The 20,632-nt window shown below is 56.6% G+C and overlaps 1 protein-coding gene across 4 annotated transcripts in view; it reads right to left on the bottom strand.

The window, feature by feature from the left end:
• LLGL2 (LLGL scribble cell polarity complex component 2) overlaps nucleotides 1–20,632 on the bottom strand; it is a 33,354-nt gene that overhangs the window by 8,995 nt on the left and 3,727 nt on the right. For 3 of the 4 annotated variants that reach the window (XM_041726517.1, XM_041726521.1, XM_041726518.1), the window contains exons 2-7: nucleotides 12,525–12,619; nucleotides 4,146–4,243; nucleotides 2,815–2,896; nucleotides 2,406–2,521; nucleotides 1,901–2,059; nucleotides 10–172 (exon numbers count right to left, since the gene is read on the bottom strand). In XM_041726517.1, coding sequence (XP_041582451.1) covers nucleotides 10–172; nucleotides 1,901–2,059; nucleotides 2,406–2,521; nucleotides 2,815–2,896; nucleotides 4,146–4,243; nucleotides 12,525–12,599 — 693 coding nt within the window. In that variant the 5' untranslated portion in view covers nucleotides 12,600–12,619. Of the gene's footprint in view, nucleotides 1–9; nucleotides 173–1,900; nucleotides 2,060–2,405; nucleotides 2,522–2,814; nucleotides 2,897–4,145; nucleotides 4,244–12,524; nucleotides 12,620–12,833; nucleotides 13,011–20,632 lie in introns of those variants that run through there. The other variant, XM_041726520.1, reaches the window with a different exon arrangement.

Below are 20,632 nucleotides of genomic sequence, written 5' to 3'. Positions count from 1 at the left end.
ATGGCCTACCTGGTTGCTGAGGAAATGGCAGAGTGCGCGGCTGCCCCGCAGGTCCCAGATGACGATGAGGCCCCGGCTGTAGCCGATGAGGATCTGGTTGGGGTCACGGGGGTGCTCCTGCAGAGCTTCCACCATCTCAAACACCCGCCGGTGGCGGGCCTCCTCAGGCAACCTGGCCAAAGGAAGCACTGTGAGGCCAGGCTGCCACCGCCACCAGGGCAGGACAGAGCACGGGGCACAGGCATGCCCGTGGGTGGGGATGTGCCAGGGTGGGAAGATCGTGGGGACACACCGCCAATGGGGGAGAGAAGCCGTGCGCAGAACAGCATAGTGATATATAGGAACCTAAGGATGCAAACACAGCTGGTGCCACTACAAGGGAAGGCAAGGAAGTGACTTCCAGAAGTTGACGTGGTGATTATCTCCGGGGAGGGAGAGGGTCGTGACTGGGGAGGGCACGTGGAGGCTCACTTTACAAGAATCCACTAAACTGTACATTTGTATTTAGTGCATTTCTGTATAGAGGTGATATTTCTTAATAAAAACGTTCTTTTTTTTTTTTTTTTTTTTTTAAATAAAAACGTTTTTAAAACCCACTAAACAAAGCTCTCTATGTGAGTTGGCCTGGCCCTGAGCTTTGACCCCCTCCCCCTTCTCTGGGCCTGGAATGCTGATGTGAAGTCTGGAGGTGCTGCAGCTAACAGAGAATGAGGTGGCAGGCGCAGGACCCACAGCCAGCGCCACAGGAGAGTAGGTTATGCAAACAGTCTAGACCTCAGGACACTTCTAGGCACCCAACCAAGTCAAACCTCTCTTTATTCAGAGAGAGGATTTACATAGGTAGGAGGGGGCTCCCAGGACACTCAGGCTGGGGGAGGCCCCCCAACTGGACTCCCATCGGCAGAGTGAGATGGCACTGGCATGGCCACATGTGAGGAGCAGGTCCTCCCACTGCCCTGCCCACAGACTGGGCGCCCAGGCTGAGAAGCGGCCGAGCCTGCTGACCTACAAACAGCAAACAGTCCTGCTCTGACCATGGCCGCGCTGCCCTGACTCTATCCTGCCGAGCGGGAAAGAGGGAGGCGGTTGTGCTCAGAGGGACCCAGCCCCAAGCAGGAATCCTCCCGACCCAGCTCTGGACAGCGGGCCTGACAGAGTGAGTGCACTGGAAGCTTGGTCCTTTCAAGAACAGTGTCCCACCGGCTCGAGAAGCAGCTCCCATCCAAGGACCCTGGCCTCCTCTCCATCCCGTGAAACCCTGGAATATCCCACCACAGCTAATTCTTCAGCTCCCCCTCCCTGGGACCCTAGTACCCTCTCTCCACATCCAGACCTGACCTGACCTATTCTCTGTCACAGACTATCATGGGGCAAAGCCTCCAGAATGATCTGAAGAAGCCTAGAGGGTCGTGGCTGTCCAGGAGTTTGGGCCATGGGGCATGCATGCAAATGAAAACTTAGCAGACTCCAAAGCATAAACCTCCCCAGCATAAACCTCCCCAAAAGTTTGGGGAGAGGTTTGGGCCCCATGTGCCCCACTGCAGAGCCCGGGGGCTGGGAAATTTGTGGTGACAGTGCAAAGGACAGTAGACTAAGAACTGATGACAGTGCAAAATCATTTTGAGTCTCATTTTTCTCACCTTTAAATGAAATGACAAGTTACCCCCAAGACCATTTGAGTGCTATGATGTTAAACACATCATGGGGTCAGAGTCTCTGCTTAGGGGACAGGTGGGGAGCTGAGAATCTCTCCTCCCTATAGATAGATATAGTCTATAGTCCCTATAGACTCCCTAGGAGAGAAATTAGAAGCTCCTGAGGTATTACTGGGACAGACGGGAGGAGACCAGGCCCAGCTGGAGGGGGTGGCTCCCCGACCGCCAGGGGTCTGCAGGCTCACCACTGCAGCACGGCGTCCGAGGTGATGGTCTGGTCCTCCAGCATGTGGAAGCCCGGCAGCTGCACCACGAAAACGTTGCCGCTCTCAGTGCCCAGGTAGAGGAGCTCATGGGAGGAATGTGGCAGGACCACGGTGATCTGTGTGGCGCTGGGGGCAGCCCTGAGGATGGGAGTGGCTGCCTGTGAGCTGGCTGCCACGGGGCAGGGAGGCCCCTGGGCTAGGGGCCCCTCGCCAGCCCCAGGAAAGGCTTCGTCCAGGGAAAGCAGACCCATGAGGTCCTTTAATGGGGTCCAATGGGGTAAATACAGGGATTACTTTCTGCCAAGACAGAAGCTTGGACGGGGCAGCAGAACCCCTGCCCCCTTTCAGAGCCTCCTATGTAGACGCTGCGTGGGGATGGAAGGAGGCAGGGCCACCAAGGGTTCCACAGGACCTTCCTGATCGACACCCGGAGCTGGGTGTGTATGTCAGGCCGGCTGGGAGACGACGGGCACCAAGTCCTTACCCTGGGGGGCCACGCAGTGTGAAACTCTCATCTTCCTGCAGCTCCGACACACCGCCTTTGACTGTCAGTCTCCACAGGTGCAGGCTGTTGTCATCTAACAGGGTGACCAGCTGGCACTAGGAGGGGAATGGCACCAAAAGCAGGCGGGTGCCGTCTTATTCACTAGGGAGGGCCAGCATTCACTGTGGCCTCTCCCACTGGGGTGGCCCACCCCATGTCGTTTGATTTGGGGAGGCCCAGAAGCAAATCCCTGGCTACACTCGGGGTGGCCCATGAACCCAAATCCGAGGGAAAGGGAGTCCCAGGCCCTCCTATCAGAACCAAACCCAGGGCCGCCAGATGCCCACCTCACCGTATGTACACCCCTTCTGGGTGGCATGAGAGCAAGAGGGTGTAGAGGGCCCCTCACCTGGCCAGGTAGGAAATGGATCTGTACCACAGCATTGTTCTCTCGGTGGAGCCCCATGAACTCCACCCCTGGCGCACCATAGCTACGGGCAGCAGGCTCAGGAAAAGCTGCAGAAGGCAGGACACCACCCCCTCCCGCTAAAGGGCCAGGACCTCTAGGCCCACGTGGCAGGAATATAAGTACCTCAGCGACAGGCTCACCCTCCTCCCAGATGGGGCCTGGGGTTGGGAGGAGGCAGCAGTGGCCCTGGCCCGACAGCACTTGGCCAGGGGTGATGTGACCCTGAGGGGGAGCCCACTCCAACCAGGGATAGCTTTTCCCAGCCAGGCAGGTGGGGTGACACCCTAGGAGGGTGGAGCCTTATCCTGGCAACTGTGGACTGCTTGCTGCACCCTCACCATGACCCTAGCACCTAAGCTGCAACAGACCCATGAGCTACCACAAGGTGGCACCTGAGAAGAGATAAGGGCACCGCCCCCAGCAGCTATGGCCAGGAGTCTTGGCACCATTGGTAACCAGGATATGGCCGTGGCCTGACAATGATTAACCAGCTGAGGGGGTGCTATATACCACCTCCAGCGTAGCCCAGCTTGCTGGAGGCACCCCCACCTCCCCTGCCCATGCTGCAGCAGAGGATTGGGAGGGAGTCACAGCTTCACCGGTGTGTGTGTGTGTGTGTGTGTGTGTGTGTGTGTGTGTGTGTCCCAGCTGGGCTCTCCATGGGTGATCTCCATTGGAACTGAGGGACCACCTTCCAATCCTCCCAGGAGCCACCCTGGCTCACTCTAGGGGCTCAGGTGGGACTTGGGGTTGGGGGAGCTTCTAGACTTGTAGTCCAGGCCAGCCAGAGGACCCAAGCAGTGATCCTCCATCCTGGAACCTATGGACTTGCCTCTGAAATAGCCCAGAACCAATGCTCTGGATAGAGGATGACCCTACTGGACCATGTCGAGCCTCTGGCCAGGGAAGGCTATCCATGCCAACCAGGAGCCCATTCTACTTCTGGTGTGCCTGTGTATACGTGGGGGGGGTATGCGTGCTGGGACAGAATCTGGAAGCTTAGCACTGCTCCTCTGACCCAAGGACACCCTGCTTTGGATAGCAGCCTGGGACCAGTCTAACTGGGAGAAAGGAATTAAAAAAACAACCCCAACCTGCCTCTACTTCCTACATTCAAGGCCAATTCCCAAGAGGATATATAGAACATCCCAGGAACAGGAGGGGTCATCTACAACTTGCCTCAGTTTGGATCCCAACCATGCCAGGGCTCCCACCCATTCCAGTCCCCCAACCGCCCACCCGGGTGGAAGCTGGGGCAATGGAAAGGATACAGCTTGACGGCTCCAGAGCGGGTGCCAATGGCCAGGATGCGCAGAGACAGGCTGTAGCCAAGGGCGCTGGGCTGGTGTGGGAAGCCATGCTCCACCGTCTGCAATGAGAACCATGTGGGCACAGACCTGCTGACATGTCCCCTCTGCCACACCACAGCTGGGGAGCAAGTGCCGGACGGAGGAGCTGCAGGACAGAGCCACCCCCAGCAGGAAGGAGCAAGTGAGTGACGTTCAGGTTCCTACCCAGATAGCTGAGTGTGGAGCCGATCCCAGACCCATTTCTGACCCAGTCCTTGGCCCTGTGGCCATCCCTGGGAGCATGTTCTCCCTTGACACTACATTGGCCACTTGACGCTCTCCTGGAACTCTACCACCCACACTATGGGTGACTGACCCAGTCCTCCTGCGAGGGTGCAGGGGCAAAGGAAGCTGTGGGGGGCTGGCACAGTGGAGGACCAGATGGCTCAGGAAGCCTGGATGTACCACAGCTCTGGGCCAGTCCCTTGAGGCTGGACAGAACCTGCAGCAGCCTCTCCCGGTTCTGAGCCGTCCAAGGCTCCTCCAGCTCTGAATATCTGTGCCTTTGTTACAGCGAGTTTTCCAGAGAAGCTTCTGGAGTTTTGTTCCAGACACACATTTCTGTTCATTTCTTTCTTATTTTATTCATTCATTCATTCATTCATTCATTCATGAAAGACACACAGAGAGAGAGGTAGAGACACAGGCAGAAGGAGAAGCAGGCTCTTTGCTGGGAGCCTGATGTGGGACTTGATCCTGGATCCCGGGATCATGCCCTGAGCCGAAGGCAGATGCTCAACCGCTGAGCCACTCAGGCGAGCCTCTGCTCATTTCTTATTACAGAAGTAATACACGTTGTAGAAAACTTGGAACATATGAAAGAGTTTGAAAAACAAAAGTCACCTGGACTCCCACAACTAGCGTGATCCTTGCTAACATCTTGGTGCGTCAGTCTTTCTCGTGTTGTGATTGTGTACTTGTGTGCCTCCACGTAACAGAGACCTGACTGAGGTCATGCCACACGGCTATGTGCATACACACATAGCTTTGTAGCCTGTTTGCCCACCTGCAGCCAGCCCAAGTTGTCCAAAGTACTAAAGTGACTTTAAAATGGCTAAGGAGGGGTTCCCCGGTGGCTCAGTTGGTTAAGCATAAATTGATAATTTCAGCTCAGGTCATGATCTCAGGATTGTGAGACTGAACCCCACGTCGGGCTCTGCACTCAGAGGGGAGTCAGCTTGGGATTCTCTCCCTATGCCTCTGCCCCCCAACCCCCCCATGTGTGTGAGGGTGCATGCGTGCTCTCTCTCACCCTCTCAAATCTATTTTTTTTTAAATAAATAAATCTTTTGGGGATCCCTGGGTGGCTCAGCGGTTTAGCGCTCCTGCCTTCGGCCCAGGGCGTGATCCTGGAGTCCCAGGATCGAGTTCCGCATCAGGCTCCCTGTGTGGAGCCTGCTTCTCTCTCTGCCTGTGTCTCTGCTTTCTCTCTCTCTCATAAATAAATAAATAAAAAATCTTAAATGGATATTAAAAAATAAATAAATCTTAAAAAAAAAATAAACAGCTAAGAAATGTTCTCTGTGTCAAGGCACCCAAACTTGCCAGGCTTCTGTTGGTGAACATTTTCTGTTTCTACAGGGTTTACAATTGCCAATTGCACTGATGACCTTCCTTGGACTCCTATCTTTGCCTACAACTAACTCAGTATTTCCTTAGGCAGATGTCCCAGTGGTGGAATTACAGGCTTAAAAGGTATGGAAGTAAACACTACAGACTGGAATTGATAAACCATCTCTGGGAAGGTTTTTGGTTGTTTCTTAATCAGTGCTCCCCGCCCCCTACCACCCACCCCAGGGGATACCGAACCTGTAGAGCTAGATCACAGCAGGGCAAAAGATGCCAGCCTGCTGGTTTACATTTTTTTTTTTTTTTTAAAGCAATATAGACTCTCCCGGCAGAAAAAGATTGCACCAATGAAGCACCTCTCCTTAGGCTCAGGGCTCTCCTCTGGGCTTACCTTGGCTGTCCCTTTAACAAACCCAACTGCTGGCAGCTAGCCTGTCCTGTCCAGTCTAGTGGTTCATGGAAGGAGGTCCTGAGGTGGGTTCAGCCAGAGAGGAGAGCTCCAAAGAATGTTATTCTGGGGACACATAGGTATAAGCCCCCCCCAACCCCCCAACCCAGCTCTTTGCCAGGAACTGGTCTGCCCTACAAATGGCTATACCTGGAAGGGACAGCCTGGAGAGCACAAGTGACCTGCAGGAGCCCCCCTGGCCAGACCAGGTCCCTGTTCAGCTATGTAAAAAATGCAGTGCCTGGAAAAGCCTTGGGGAGATAGCACAGTGTCTGGAATGTAAACACTTCCCAGGAAAAGGAGGGCAGGACACGTGATGGTGTGTGCGGGGACCAGCTCCTCCAGGGCTCCTGGTAGGCCTCAGCCAGCCTCAGGTTGCTGGGGCCTCAGGAAGTCAGCAGCCAGGGCCGGAGAAAAGGTTCCTGGGACGGTAGCATTTTCCGATCATCCCGGTCAGCAGCAGCACAGGGCCAAAGCCTCTGGAATTTGGAGGCATCTGGGGAAAAGGTCCTGCGGGAAGGAGCCGCGTGCCCTGGGTTCCTCAGTGTGACAGCCATGAGCAGTGCAGAGATATCAAGCACTTGCAATGTAGCTGGTGCCACCAAGGAACAGAAATTTTCATTTAAATTTAAGAATGAGGGATCCCTGGGTGGCGCAGCGGTTTGGCGCCTGCCTTTGGCCCAGAGCGCGATCCTGGAGACCCGGGATCGAATCCCACGTCAGGCTCCCGGTGCGTGGAGCCTGCTTCTCCCTCCGCCTGTGTCTCTGCCTCTCTCTCTCTCTCTGTGTGACTATCATAAATAAATTAAAAAAAAAATTAAAAAAAAATATTTAAAAATAAATTTAAGAATGAGGGCTCTGTTCAGTCACTGGAAGACTTTCCAGGTATGCTCTTGGGTTCCAAAGGAACAGGGGGCTGGCAGGCCAGGCTATGAATATCGCATTTCAGCTACACACCTTTCAAACTACAGATTACGTAGCCCCAGAGAAAATTTTGTGTCTGAATTGAAATATGCTATAAGTGTAAAATACACTTGGGCGGGGGGGGGGGGGGGGAGCTCCTGGGTGGCTTAGTGTCTGCCTTTGGCTTGGGTCACGATCCCAGGGTCCTGAGATCGAGTCCCACATCAGGCTCCCCAAAGGGAGCCTGTTTCTCCCTCTGCCTGTATCTCTGCCTCTCTCTGTGTCTCTCATGAATAAACAAAATCTTAAAAAAAAAAATGACATGCAATGAAATGAAACGAAATGAAATAAAATAAAATGCTTTCGGACTTGGGTGAGCTCCTTTCATATCTGATCAATGGGATAATACCAAGGACGGCACTGAGCAGGGCCACCCTCAGCTTGAATGTGACCTTCCAGAAGACCACCAGACGGTGGCTGGAATGCTCAGCTCACCCCTCATAGCACACAGGGGTGCTTGCCCTTGCAGCCTGCCTTCAAGTTCTCCATCATTCCCTTGGACTCCTCAGGGCATCTCTCCAGGGGACCATGGTTCCCTCAAGAATGAAATGAGGAGAGGAAATGTCATGGTGCCCTTACCCAGCCAGGGGCCCACAGAGTGGGTATAAATGTAATTAGTGTGAGAACAGGGGATCCCCCAAGTCTAGGGAAGGGTGGGAAGGGGAGGTGGACACGCAAATAACGCCCACAAATCCTCAAATGAGGTGATTATAATCCAATAGGAGGCCGCAAACCTCCCTGCAGGCTGAGGGAGGAGGTGTGGGGGCCCCAGGCCAGTTGTGAGAGGCCCGGGGGTCTGGCTGGGAACGGGAAGAAAGGGATTTGGATTTGGGAAGAGGACAGTGGTCAACAGGGCAGAGCTAGAAACCCAGAGCAGCCTGAGGAAGCGGGAAGGTTCTGCAAGGCACCTCTGTTCTGTGCTTCGGCTGTTCCCCCAACCTCAGACGCCCTCCCCATTCCTTGGCTGTCCCATCCCACAGCTTCTAACAGCCTCTAAAGACTTGGCCTTTGACTGCAGTCCGAGGTCCATGTGGGGCACAAGAAGTGCCCTGGGGGCGCCTGCTGTGGAACTTCCCAGGCACACAGCAGCCCCGAATCATCGCTCCACCCAGGACAGGGGGTGGGACGGGGGCACAGCCTAGGACAGCAGAGCCTCCAGCTCAGAGTCAAGCTAGGAGGTTGCCCAAGGCCTGACAACCAACCACTGGGACCAACATCCCCTACCTCCAGAGCTCAGCATCCAGCATCCCTGTCCCTGCCCCCACCCTGTTACCTGGCCCAGGTGACCTCTGCCAAGGGAGGAGAGAACAATGAACGCTTTTGACAGGAACTGAGAAAGGAGAGATTTGTAGGAGCCGCCAAACTGCAACATTAGCCTGGTGCGGGAAAGAAAGCCCTGTCTGTCTCACGCTGGTTCCTGGACCCCATTTCAGGTTCTCGGAAGGGAGAGAGCAAAGGTTGTTTGGTCAGAGACAGTGGGGGCCCTTCATCCTGCTCTCAGGGAGGGAGGATGCCGGCCAAGATCCAGGGCTGAGGAGTCCCTAGCCTTCGTTGGGGGGCTGGAAGGCGGGCTGCCTGGGGCCAGAGGGGCCACGCCCAGCCGCTAGGGTGGCACTGCCCTATACTGGGTGTGGTCAGCTCAGATTCCTGGTGGTGGCAGCAACCTGGCCCTCACTGTGTGCCCGTCACCTGACACCAGGGGCCCAGCCACAAAAAAGCCAAGACAAAACAACCTGGTCCTGGATAGGGGTGGCCAGTCAGGAACACACTGTTTGCTCTGCTCGGGGCTTGGGGGGGTGGGGAACGTGGGCAGGCCGGACAGGAAGGGCCAGGGACCTTATCAACTGGCTGGTTTCACCAGGGAGGGAGCAGCCGCAAGGGACTTCCAAGGAAGGAGCTTTACTGTGGCAGGAGTTTCTGTCCCCTCAAAATCACTCCCTCTCCACTGAGATGGCCAGTGGGTTCCACAGGCCCCTCATCTGGTTCTCACTGGCTCAGAAGACTAGTTCACAGGCAAAGACACTGAGGCTCCGGGGTTGAGGTTACCACCCTCAGACGGGACCGGAAGACCCTGCTCCAGCCACCATATGCTCAGGCTGTGCCAGCCTCAGCGACCTCAGTTTTCCCACCTGCAGAATGGGAACGCCACCTGGGCGTGAGGCGCCATGGGGACAAGGTGAGGCACCAACTGTGTGTGCCAGGTGCCATTCAAATTTAATTTTGCCTAGCACACCCACCTGGACATCGATACTATTAGGATGCCCACTTCACAGATGAGGCAACTGAGGAGTGGAGAGGTTCAGTAACGTGTTTGTGGTTACTCAGTGAGAAAGCCACAGAGCTGGCATCTAGCTCCTGTGTCCCTATCCCTAACCACAGGACCACCTGGCCCCTTTGCTGTTTGGTGGGGGGTTCAGAGAATATGTCTACACACTCAGCTCCTTCCCAGGTACCACAGGTTCGGCCTGGACGCCTCTTGCTTCACCAGCTGTGGGCACCCGTCAGAGGGCTGCCCTTCACCTCTGTGTGAATGACACCTACAGACGGGCCAGCAGAGGCTCAGAGCTCCAGCTCTGAATATCCCACAGTCTGCGAGGACCAAGGGTTCCAAGGTTCTCCAAACTCATATTTGAGGCCCACAGAGCTGTGCTCTGAATCTGTGGCCACCAGCCATGCACTGCCTTTCAACTTAGACCTTAACTCACATGATCCTCTCACCAACTCTCTGGGGGAGCTCGTATCATCTTATGGAAATGTGTGACTTGCCCAAGGTCACCTCGCTGGTGAACCTTGGCAGTCCTGGGCTTGGCACCACTAACCAACTCCTGGGCCCAACTGCCTCTTGATAAATGATCATCATTGTTGCTGTTCTGTCCAAATCAAGTGCATCACTTTCCCTTTCACCTGCTCCTCACCTCTCCTTGGGCTTCCCTGCCTCCCAGGGCGTGGCACCATTACCTGCTCCAGATGGAGCCCCCCCCCCCTCAGTCGTGCTGGACAACTATCTCCCTTCCCTGCCCCCTTACTCCTACATCCCCATCTAGCACAAGGCCATATGCCCTAAATAGTTCTTTAATCCAGTGTGGTCCTTAGCCAAGGGCCAGTGGGCAGCATTTGGAAACATTTCTAGTTGGACATGTTGGGGAGGCAGGGTCAGGGATGCTGCTAAACATCCTCACCACAGGGCCAGCTCCAAATGTCAACAGTGAAAAGATTGAGAAGCCCTGTTCTATTCAAGCCCTGCACCCCACCCTACTGCCCCGGGACAGGCCTTGTTCAATGGTTGCAATCCTCCCCTTAAAAAAAAAAAAAAAAAAAAAAAGTTCTTTTCCAAACTAAATGGGATGGCTTACTCCCCTGCTCAAAAGCCACCACAGCTATAGTGTGTCAGGCCCCAGACTCCCAGGTTCCAGGGAAGCCTGGGGTGGGGGAGGAGTTGGCAAGGGTGGGACCACCCAGGTTTCGGGCCTCATCTTTCAATCCCAACCCTGCAGGCTGCACATTCACTCAGTGTCTAGATGAGACCAAACAGGCCCACCTCCCTTCCCCTGTCCCCTTCCTCCTTTCTATTCCTAGGAAGTGGCATTTCAGACCATCAGTCCCTTTCCTCCTTCCAGGCTATAAAATGCCTGGAAGGCAAAGATCTTATCGAGATCCCACAGCCCCAGGCCCCGGTTGTCTTTGCAATAGATGCTTAATGCACGTTTCTAACAAGTGAAAGGAAAGAGGAAGGAATTTCAGGAGCCTCCCCTCCTTTCCCCAGCCAGCCCTAGGGGTGGGGCAGCCAAGTTTGGGGGCCTCCCGTTGTGAGGCATGGTTAGGGGGGAGATAGGATTCCTCTGCCCCACCCCGCCCCACCCCACTGCACAGCTGGAACTTGGGGCAGGGGTTCCTCCCTCTGCTGAGCCTGTCTATCCGGTTTCTACTAGAATTGGTGATCTTTTTGGGGTGTGATATATCTCAGTGTCATCAGGTGCAACGGAGGCACACGGGGTTCACCTAATTCCCCAGGTGGGTGCTGAGGCTCTGAGACTGGCACCCATGGGTCACTTCCCTTGGAACTAAGGTTGTCAGACACCCAGGGGCCTCGAGATCTCCCATTCCCAACACCTGTACCCCATTTCCTGAGGCCCAAAACCGCCCACAGCTTCCTTCTGCCAGTAGAAAGAGTTGCTCATTCAGGGAAGCCCTTGTCCCACAGGTGAGTGGCCTCAGCAAAGCTCCATCACCACACCTGCCACAGGTCAAGAAGATGGCAGGGCACCCCCACCCACCTCAGACAAGCCCCTGGAACTGTCTCTCCCTGGGAGGCAGCTCCTGAGAACAGCAGCTAGAGCTCCTGGACTACAAATCAGCTAACTCCATACAACCCTCAGAACAAGCCTATGTTGGGGGTGACGGGCACAGGGTCACCCAACTTGTAAGTGGCCAAGCTGGATTTGAAGCCTTGTCCATCAGCATGTCCCGGAGGGGGCCCCAGGCCCGAGGAGCAGAGCATCATGATGCTCCATTTCCTGCAGTCCACCTTCTGGGGCAGGAGGAAGCTAGGGCATGCAGGCCATGGGCCTAGATCAAAGCAAATGTGAGAGGCTAATTACCCCCGAAACGGCAGCAGATTGCTAGGTGGCTGCAGACCTAATAAACCACATTGTGCTTCTGTTTACAGGCCAGCTCTGGCCTTCTCGGGCACCACTGTGAGGAAGTTCTGTGGCGCTTCTGGGACCCTCTCTGTGATCTTGGGTGACAGGTTGCTCTGGCTTCAGGAGCCTGAGGAACAGGTTTGGGGCTAGGGTAGCCGAATGCCACCCTTGGCACACTGACCCACTCAGCCGGGCCTAGAGCCTGCCGCAAGGATGCCACAGGAGTCAGTGCGTTCTGACTGGAGGGAAAACTGCGTTCTCCTGTGGGGGCAATGTGGGGAGCAAGGGAACAGCGGCCACTGCCCCAGGGACCTGGCATCACTGGAACGTTGCTACCCCTGGCAGGGGTCGGCCCCCTTTCACCTCTCCTGCCCCTGAGCCTCCTCCATGGCCCTGTGAGGAGGTAGGCTGTGCCAGCCTTATTTTACAAGCGGGGAAACTGAGGCTGGAAGAGGGAGTGTTGTTTGCAGGGGTCACACAGCCAGGGAGACTCGAGAGAGGGAGTCCTGACGCCTGGAGCTCCCGCTGCCCTTTCCCGAGAAAGCTCGCCGAGACCCAAATTCCAAAGTCAAGGGCCGGGAGGCAGGGCCGGCAGCGCCAAGTCGGCAGTTTAACCCAGGTGACGGCCACTGGAGAGCCCCGGCCCGCGGGAGGTGGACGACACAGTGCGGCCCCTCTTACCTTGTTAAACTGGAAGAGGTCCCGCTTGAGCCTCTCCCGCGCAGGGTCGTGCCCTGGCCTCAGGAACCGCCGCATGGTGCTGAGTGTGGAGCCCCCTGGAGAAAGAGGAGAAGTCGCGGGCCGCCAGCGCCAGGCGGCCGTGCAGCCCCCCAGCACCCACGCTGGCTCCCAGGCACCTGTCCAGCTGCTCTCCCCGGGTCCAGCGGTGGCTGGTCCTGGCCCAGGCCCGCGGCGGCGTCCCCGCCCACCCTCCTGCGCACCCTTGCTCCATGTGCCAAGTACAGGTGAGGAACCCAGGGACTTCTGTACCTGCAGGCCCGGGGCTGGCGGAAGCTCTAAGCCTTGTTCCAGGCCCCCGTGGCCTTATAAAGCCAGCGGGAGAAGCTGGGGGAGGAAGCCATTTCACCTGGCTTTATAGGAACGGAGGCCCCGAGGTTAATGAGCTTAATTGTTAACCTGTTTTCTGAAAAACCATAAAACCCCGGCTAAACAGAAAGGGAAACTTCACAAGCCTCTTCCCCCAGAGCCGGTTGGGAGGTAGAGATACAAAGCCTCCACCCGGGAGTCCACCGGGGCTCCCAGACCAGAACCCCGACGGGGGAAGGGAGAGGCCTGGTCTCTGGGGTCAGCACACCCAGGCCCATTCTTCCTGCTGACTGCGGGGAGGGCGCTCCCACCACGGCTGTCAGGAGCCTGAGCGGGCGAGGAGCAGGGTGCAGGGCTAGGGGGTGCTGGCCCATGCCACCCCATGCCCAGGGCCTATGCTGGCACTGGGTCCACCCCATGAGGCTGCTGAGCTTTCTGGAGCTGCAGCTCTGGCCGTGGGCGGCCCCTGCCCTTCTCTGTCTATTCTGGTCCCCGCTCCCCGGGGCTCTGATGGGGTGCACTGGAGACTCCCTTTCCCATGGGCCCAAGTGGAGCCTTATCGAGAAAGGAAATCTGCTCCCAATAAAGAAATCAGCTCAAGGCCCAAAACCTATCCGTCCAAACCATCTGAATGTAGAAAGCTTTCCCAATCCAAGGGGAACTATTTCTGGATCATCCTTGGGGGAAGGGAGGAGGATCATCTTCACTTCAGTTTCCGGCTTCCAGCAGCACAGCCTCCCACTGACCACAGGACACCAAGGCCTGCCCTCAGGAACACAGGCGCTCAGGCCTAGCCAGACACTATAAAGAGACTAAAGAGACCTGGTCCCTGCCCCGGAGGAGCTTCCTGTGGGCAAGGGCAGAGCGCCCTGCCAGGGAGGCACCAGGCCAGAGTGCGGATTTGGGGAAGCACCTGGTCCAGACGTGCTGGATGTCCGATGGGAGAAGAAGGTTTCTGAGACCTGAAAGATGCCCTTCGGTTTCTGGCTTCTAGTGAAGTGACAAAAATTAACCATCAGGCCAGTGCTCTGCATATGAAAGGACTCTGTGTGGTCTAAGACTTGGGGGCTCCCTCTAAGGCATGTGGATGGTAGAAGGGGGGCCATGGTGGTGATGGTCTCTGGCAGAGCGACCAAGGGCTGGCCATGCTGGGAGGGGTGACCCCACTTGGCAGAGACACATATCCTGGGGCAATCCGGATACCATCTCTGCTAGAACAGGTGGAGACTGGCCCTCAGAGTGCCATCACCTTCTGGGGGCACTGAAAAGAACCCCCACTTGCAGGAGGGGGGGATGCAAGAGATTTGTGCCTTCACATTTTGGGGGAGCCAGAGCAGATCGGGGGGGGGGCCCACTTCCCTAAAAGGAATGGCAGGTAGTCGGGAAACTCCTGACCCGAGGTCCTGAAGCGGGTCAGGGAAGGAAACCCAGGGAAGTCCTGGAGGCTCTGGCGGACTGTGAGTGAAAACACCCCCTGGGCCTGCCGCAGTGACCTGGGGCTCCCAGACAAACAGCTGAGCCATGGCTCACATTCCAGCTGTGGGGGAGGGCAGCACAGGCCCAAGCTCATAAATCGGCAGCTCCGCTCCGGGCTCCCGGGGGCGTCCACTCTCCCTTCCTGGGCCTAGGTCACTGGGTCAGAAGTCAGAGGAAGCTGGGAGTGGTGCCCTGGAGGAGCAGAGGGGCCTGCAGACTCCCAGGAGAGGGTGATCTGGGCTCTCCCCTGAAGGACCCCCCCACAGGCCATGGGGTGGGGACAAGCGGGCACAGGGCCATCCTTGCCAAGGACCCACATGGGCTCGAGGGTGACATGGCACAGCCCCCGGGGGAGGAGCTGCAGGCAGGCGGGAGGCAGACCGGACGTGGAGATGGGTGGGAGAAGGGAGGCACTCCATCCACCCACATGCCCCTCAGAGCATCTGCTGCATCCCAGGCACTATACCAGTCCCCTACGTGTTATGTTTACTACTTTTAAAACATTTTGCTGGAGTAATCTCTGCTCACTGTAAAAACAAAACAAAACAAAGAAAGAAAGAAAAAACTATCCTGAGGAGAAAATCCTCCCTAAATCCCACCACTCGGGAGTAGGCACAGCGGCATGTGGGGACACATCCTGACCCCTCCTCCTTCCCACTCCTGTACAAGGTACACCTAAACCCCGTCCCGGATGTTTGTTCACCCTCCACGAGCCTCCCTGGAAGTTGAGTGGAATATCTCCACTTGGCAGACAAGGAAATGAAGACCACAGAGGCTGGGTAACTCGTCCAAGGTCACTGAGGAGAAACCAGCAGAACTTGGATTCGCCCCCAGGTCTGGTGAACTCCAGATCTAAGGACTCTGGGCGGCGGGGAAGGATGGCCAGGACAGGACCGAGGGTGCCTAATCACACCCCTGCAAATAAAAGGCGCGGGCTGGGGCGCACAGGCTCCCACAGGCCTTCAGCGCAGGGTCGACCCAGCAGCTCGGGGCCTGGGGTCCGGCCTCTGTCGGCGCGGTGCTGGCAAAGTGCCACTTCCTCCACAGGAGGTGGGGACCTCACGGCCACGGGGTGAGGAAACCACAGCATTGGTTCCTCTCCCCCACCAACCCCTCGGTGTTGCTCCCAACGCCAAATAACTGCCCAGGTCGAGGTGCAAAAAGTGCCACCCCTTCTTGAAGGGGAACAGGTCTGGGAGTGGCTACACTCACCTCTAGGCAAACCCTTAGCTCCACTGACCCCAAGTAAGGGGGTCCTACAGAGAAGCTTCAGGAAGCCAGACGTGGAGCTTCCTGGTATGGAATAGATCCTACCTACTCAACCCACCCCTGAAGGTAGGAAATGAGGTGCGGGGGTCATAAGGGAAAGAGCCTGGGCTCAGCCACCACAGTTCAGCTCCTCCAAGCTGGGGGGCCTCCCAAGGTAGCTCCCAGAGGCCCAGCGAGCTCGTCTGTAAAGGGCGATGCCCCGGTCCGCTGGCAGGAGTGGGAGCGACGCCAGGCACCCGGCGTGGAGTAGGCGCTGTCCTAGGACCGGGGACACAACGGTGGAGAAAGACAAGATCCTTTCTTTCACCAAGCCTGGCATCTTTGCAGGGGGGTGCGTGATGACTCACGAGGACACAGATCAGTCAGCGGGATGGTTTCAGAGAGACAGCAGGGCCAGCAAGGAAATGAAAGAGGGGGCCAGGGTGTGGATGGTCTTGGCGAACATTCCCGCGTCTGGGTCCGCGGGCTTGCTGGTCCTTTGCCTGGGATGCTTTTCCTCCAGGTCCCCACCTGCACTCTCTCACCCACCTCTACTCAAATGTCCCTTCTCGGACCTTCTCTTTCGGAACTACTTCCCAGCTTTGCTTTGCTCCTTAGCACTTGGTCACGTTACCCGTGCAACCCTTCCCAAGGAAGAGCCTTCTCAGTCTTACTGGGGACTGTGGCCGTCTTTCTCACTGAGGCACCCCTGCAGAATGAATGAACACGGGCAGAAATGTCTCCACCCAGACCTGAATGATAGGAAGTGGTCAGGCGCTAAGATTCAGGGGCAGGGCGTGGCAGGGGAAACGGAACAAGCTTGCGTCTTCCAGCAGGACGAAGACAAGCACAGGGGCCCGGTGCAGGCAACAGGAGAGATGGAATGGGCCAGAAAGGGCGGCCTGTCGGGCCACAGCAGACAGCTTCAGCCCGGGTCCACTGGGAGCAGCCCCCTCATACCCCCCAACAGTCCTGGGCAGGGCCTGCCTTAGTCTGCCCTCCCCACCCCCACCCCATGTCCCCTGTCTGCTTGGCCGGGTGTTGGCCGGCCCGTCTGCTTAGTCCCCACCCCAGGCCCCTTCTACTCTGGTCTCTGCACTTTTATCTGAAATAACCTTCTTGCCCTTCATGCAATACCATCAAAAATCGTCTTCTAGAAAGCAATCTCTTTCTGAACCTAGGCTGACCACTCTCCCCCTCTTCCCTCAGGGCTTGACCACACCTTATACTGAAACCACTGCAGACAACAGCACCCATGTAGCTCCTGGAATGTTCTCCCCCGCCTTGTTGTGCAGGTCACCAGGCTATCAGGGAAAATCAGAAGCAACCCAAGTGGCCAACAACAGGCAGCAGGGGAAGGGAGCTCAGTGTTGTGATCGAAGGCGTACAGTCATTAGAAAGGCAGAAGACGATGGATCCTGAAGTCAGTGACGCTCTATTAAAAATATTTACATAAGTAGACACCACACTGGCAGGGTTATGGGATTAGTAGAGATTTTTTTTCTTCTTTTGGTTTATCTGCCTCCCAGGCGGGTAGATAAGAGGATCGCATGGGAGAGGGGGTGAAGGCATAGGCAGCGGCCAGGTATGACAGTGGCCCCATGCTCAGGGGAGGCAGTCCTGGTGGTGGCATCCCTTCTGCTCTCCTGGGGACTGGGTTCCTCTCCAGCCATGTTAACCTGAACAGGAGAAAAGCCTGCCCCCTGGACACCAAAAGGGCGCAGAGGGAGGAAAGACACAGGTGGGGAGACCGGCTGCATGACCTCGGGCATCAGGGTCCCAGGACCTGGGCGTAAAGGACACTACTACTTTACAGGCCATGCCTGGGGGGATGCCAAGGAGAGTCTGAGGCAAAGTCACTGGAGAGGTCTAAGAAGCTCTGGGGGGTTCTGGCTTCCTGCACTGGGCAGGCCACCTGGCCAGAGCAAGTCACCTGGCCAGAGCATGACCCCCAAGAGGGGGCTTCCTTGGAAGAAACAGCTTCATCCCCTGAACTCCTAAAGATGGCCCGACGTCAGTCTCAAGCTCCTGCCCACCACACCCTCCGTCCTTGACAGCACCAAACTCCGAGCAGCCCTCCCTCCTCTGCTCTCTGTTCCCTTGGGTGTGGGCACATGAGACTTGCTGACCAACGGCTGATCTGTGTGGATGTGTGTGGGCAGGGGTGGAGGTAGGAGCTGATTCTTACTGATCTTCCACACAGGTCTGTGCCTTGAGTGTGAAACCTGCCCGTGCGTTCCCTGGAGGCATCTGACCACCCCCACCCCTTGCTGCACCCATCACCCAACACTGCCACCAGCCACCACCCAACACTCTCATGCCACGGGCTAAGACTGGTCTCCTCACACCCTGATGCCCACCCTGGAAAAGAACAGGAGAGCTGCCTGGTTGACAAATTCATGCCCTGGCTTCCCTTCCCATCCCTCTGTGCAGATCCCACCTCGAGAGATGTGCGTAGGCCCTGCCCCCCTGCATCTTAGGACCTCAGTAAAGAGACCAGTAGAGGTGGACACCTGACTTGGCTCTCTTTCTTCTCTGAGAAGCAGATCTGATGGTGCTGTGGGGAGGACAAAGGAGGGTCCCAGCCCGGGCTGCTCATCCCACACAGATACTGTTTGTCCCTGACACAGAGGCTCGGCCATGCTGAGCCCGTCTGTCCTGGAGGTGTGTGATGGGCCAGCCACCGAGAATGCTGCTCAATAACCCAGTCAGCCCTGTTGATCTGCCCAGAGAGGCTATGCTTAGTGGCAGGGCTCTAGGTATCTTGGGCCCCACCACACAGCACCTGGCTGGAGTCCCGATCTCCAGGAGCATAAACAGCGTGAACCAGAGTCCCAAGCTGTCCTCTCCTCTCCCGTTTGTGCTCCCCACAGCCCCCTGCTGCTGCAGAGGCTGCCCTCCCTTCCCAACATCCTGTGTGAGGCCTGTGTGTGGCTGTGTCCTTCCGTCTGAGGGGTTTGAGTTCACCCCTGAACCTCCAGAGGAGGGGAGCAGTGGGGCTGGGCTCTCATGGGTGGGGGCAGCCGTGGACCCCTCTGGTATCTGTCTGTGCCAACTCATGATGCTCGAGGTTGCTTTGCAAGCGCCTGTGTGATCCTGGTGAACCCAATCTCCCAGAGGCAGGGGACAGGGCCTTGGCCAGCTGCTTAGCAACCAAACTGTGGCTAAGAGGGCGTGGAGCTGGGTGGGAGGTGGGACCACAAGAAACACCCAGAGAGGGGGCAGGAACCAGAGGGTTGTCCCTGCTGTCGTTAGGTAATAAAAAGGATTGAGACCAAACTGTGACCAGATGCCACCTGAAGCACTTTCCCCACAGCATCTCATGTAGTTTTATTACTTATGAAATAACCAATTCAGAGAGCTACCAAACCCAAGCTGTTCAGAGTCTGAGCCCCAATCTGAACTCCAAGCTGATTGCAGAGCCCTCTGTCTGCCCAGTGCAGGCCTCTCCCCCAGGACAAAGGGGCTGGCCAGCAGCGGCCTGGATGGGACAACCTGGGTCAGCAGCCAGAGGCTGACTTTACCCTCCCCGGCTGGGCCCAGACCAGAGGCCCCCATCCTAAGGAGCCACAAGCCAGCCCCACAACCCTGGGAGGACCCTACTGCAGGGTTTCCTCCCAAGGCCCCAGAGGATGGAGGGGAGGGGCAGGGAAGGGAGGAGACATGCATGCATTCCCTGAACACATCTCCATTCCTCAGTCCCCTTTCTGCAGCCCAACTTCAGACTCTCTAGGCAAGTGACACACTGGATATGGCCAAGTCCAAAGAGCAAAGCCATCCTGGGGAGGAGGTTGGACAACTTGCCTGGGGTGGGAATGGTGGGTGGCCTGGCCTATCCTATCAGGCCCATTCCACAGCCTCTTACTTGGCTCAACACCTGAAAACCTGACCCAAGGAACTTCCAAAAGATGTCAGTTTGGGGGGGGGGGCAGGGGAAAGGGGGAGTACCTGTCCTGTCCATGGTTGTACCCACAGCAGTTAATACCCTGACACATGAGACACACTCAAGTCCGTTGAGGAACCCCGTCACTTCCTGCACGTCTGTACTCAGATGCAGCCTTCTCCTTGAGGCCACCCTTCTCAAGCTGCAAACTCCTCCCCACCCCAGGGTCCCCAGCCCCTACTTTGTTTTTATTCTGTGCACCTCGAATCACCTTTTAACACTTTGATTTTATTACTTCCGCTTGTTTCCTGTTACTCACGCTCCCCACTCTTTAGAATGTGAGTCCTGGGGTGACAGAGCTCTGCTTCGTGTAAGGATTTTGCCTAAACCTCACTGGGCATATGGAGGCACCAGTAGATACTTATCGCACGAATGAGTGAACAGCAAGGACTGAATAGAGATCAAGGAGGTAAAGGTCTTCTTTAGTTGGGAACCACTGACCCCGAGGAGCCCCGGGTTGGGGCTGCTCAGGGAACTTCCTCACCCCCCATCCTCAAGTCTCTGGCCAAGGCCAGGTCATGGAGACATCATGCCTGGCATCCTGCTGGGGATACCTCTGTGGGCCCTGCCTCAGACCAAGGCTCCTGGACACCCTGCTCCTCAGCAAGAAGGATCCAAGAATAATATTATTGACTAGAGTCAAATAGTCCTGTGCCCAGGTGTCCCTCTCAACAAACCCTGGGAACACTGAGTCAGGTGTCTTGAGAGAAGACTCTAGTCTCTGCTGAATTCCTTAGGGGTAGAGTCAGGTACCTAGCAGCTTCCCTGTCCCCACGCCCTGAGGAGCCTCTCCTAGCTCAAGAATTCACTGTGGTTCCTGGGAAGGGGAAGGAGCAGGGTGACTCTTTAAAGTACCAGTTTCCTCTGAGAGGCAGGGCGAGGAGGGAAGGTCACCTCAAAGGGAGCTGGGCAAGGCCCCGTGGTGCCACGGCACTGGGAGGGGAGGGTGTCCCGGGGAACCGGGAGCCAAGGCTGAAGAAGAGCCAGCAGTACCCATGGCCCCACTGGGGGACACCCCTCTCCTGCCCCATACCCAGCTTCTCCCTGAAAACTGCTCCTAGGTAGGGGAAAACAG

The sequence above is a fragment of the Vulpes lagopus genome, chromosome 12, assembly GCF_018345385.1.
Source record: "Vulpes lagopus strain Blue_001 chromosome 12, ASM1834538v1, whole genome shotgun sequence".
NCBI classification, from domain to species: Eukaryota; Metazoa; Chordata; class Mammalia; order Carnivora; family Canidae; genus Vulpes; species Vulpes lagopus.
This window is presented reverse-complemented; position numbering and strand designations above follow the sequence as displayed.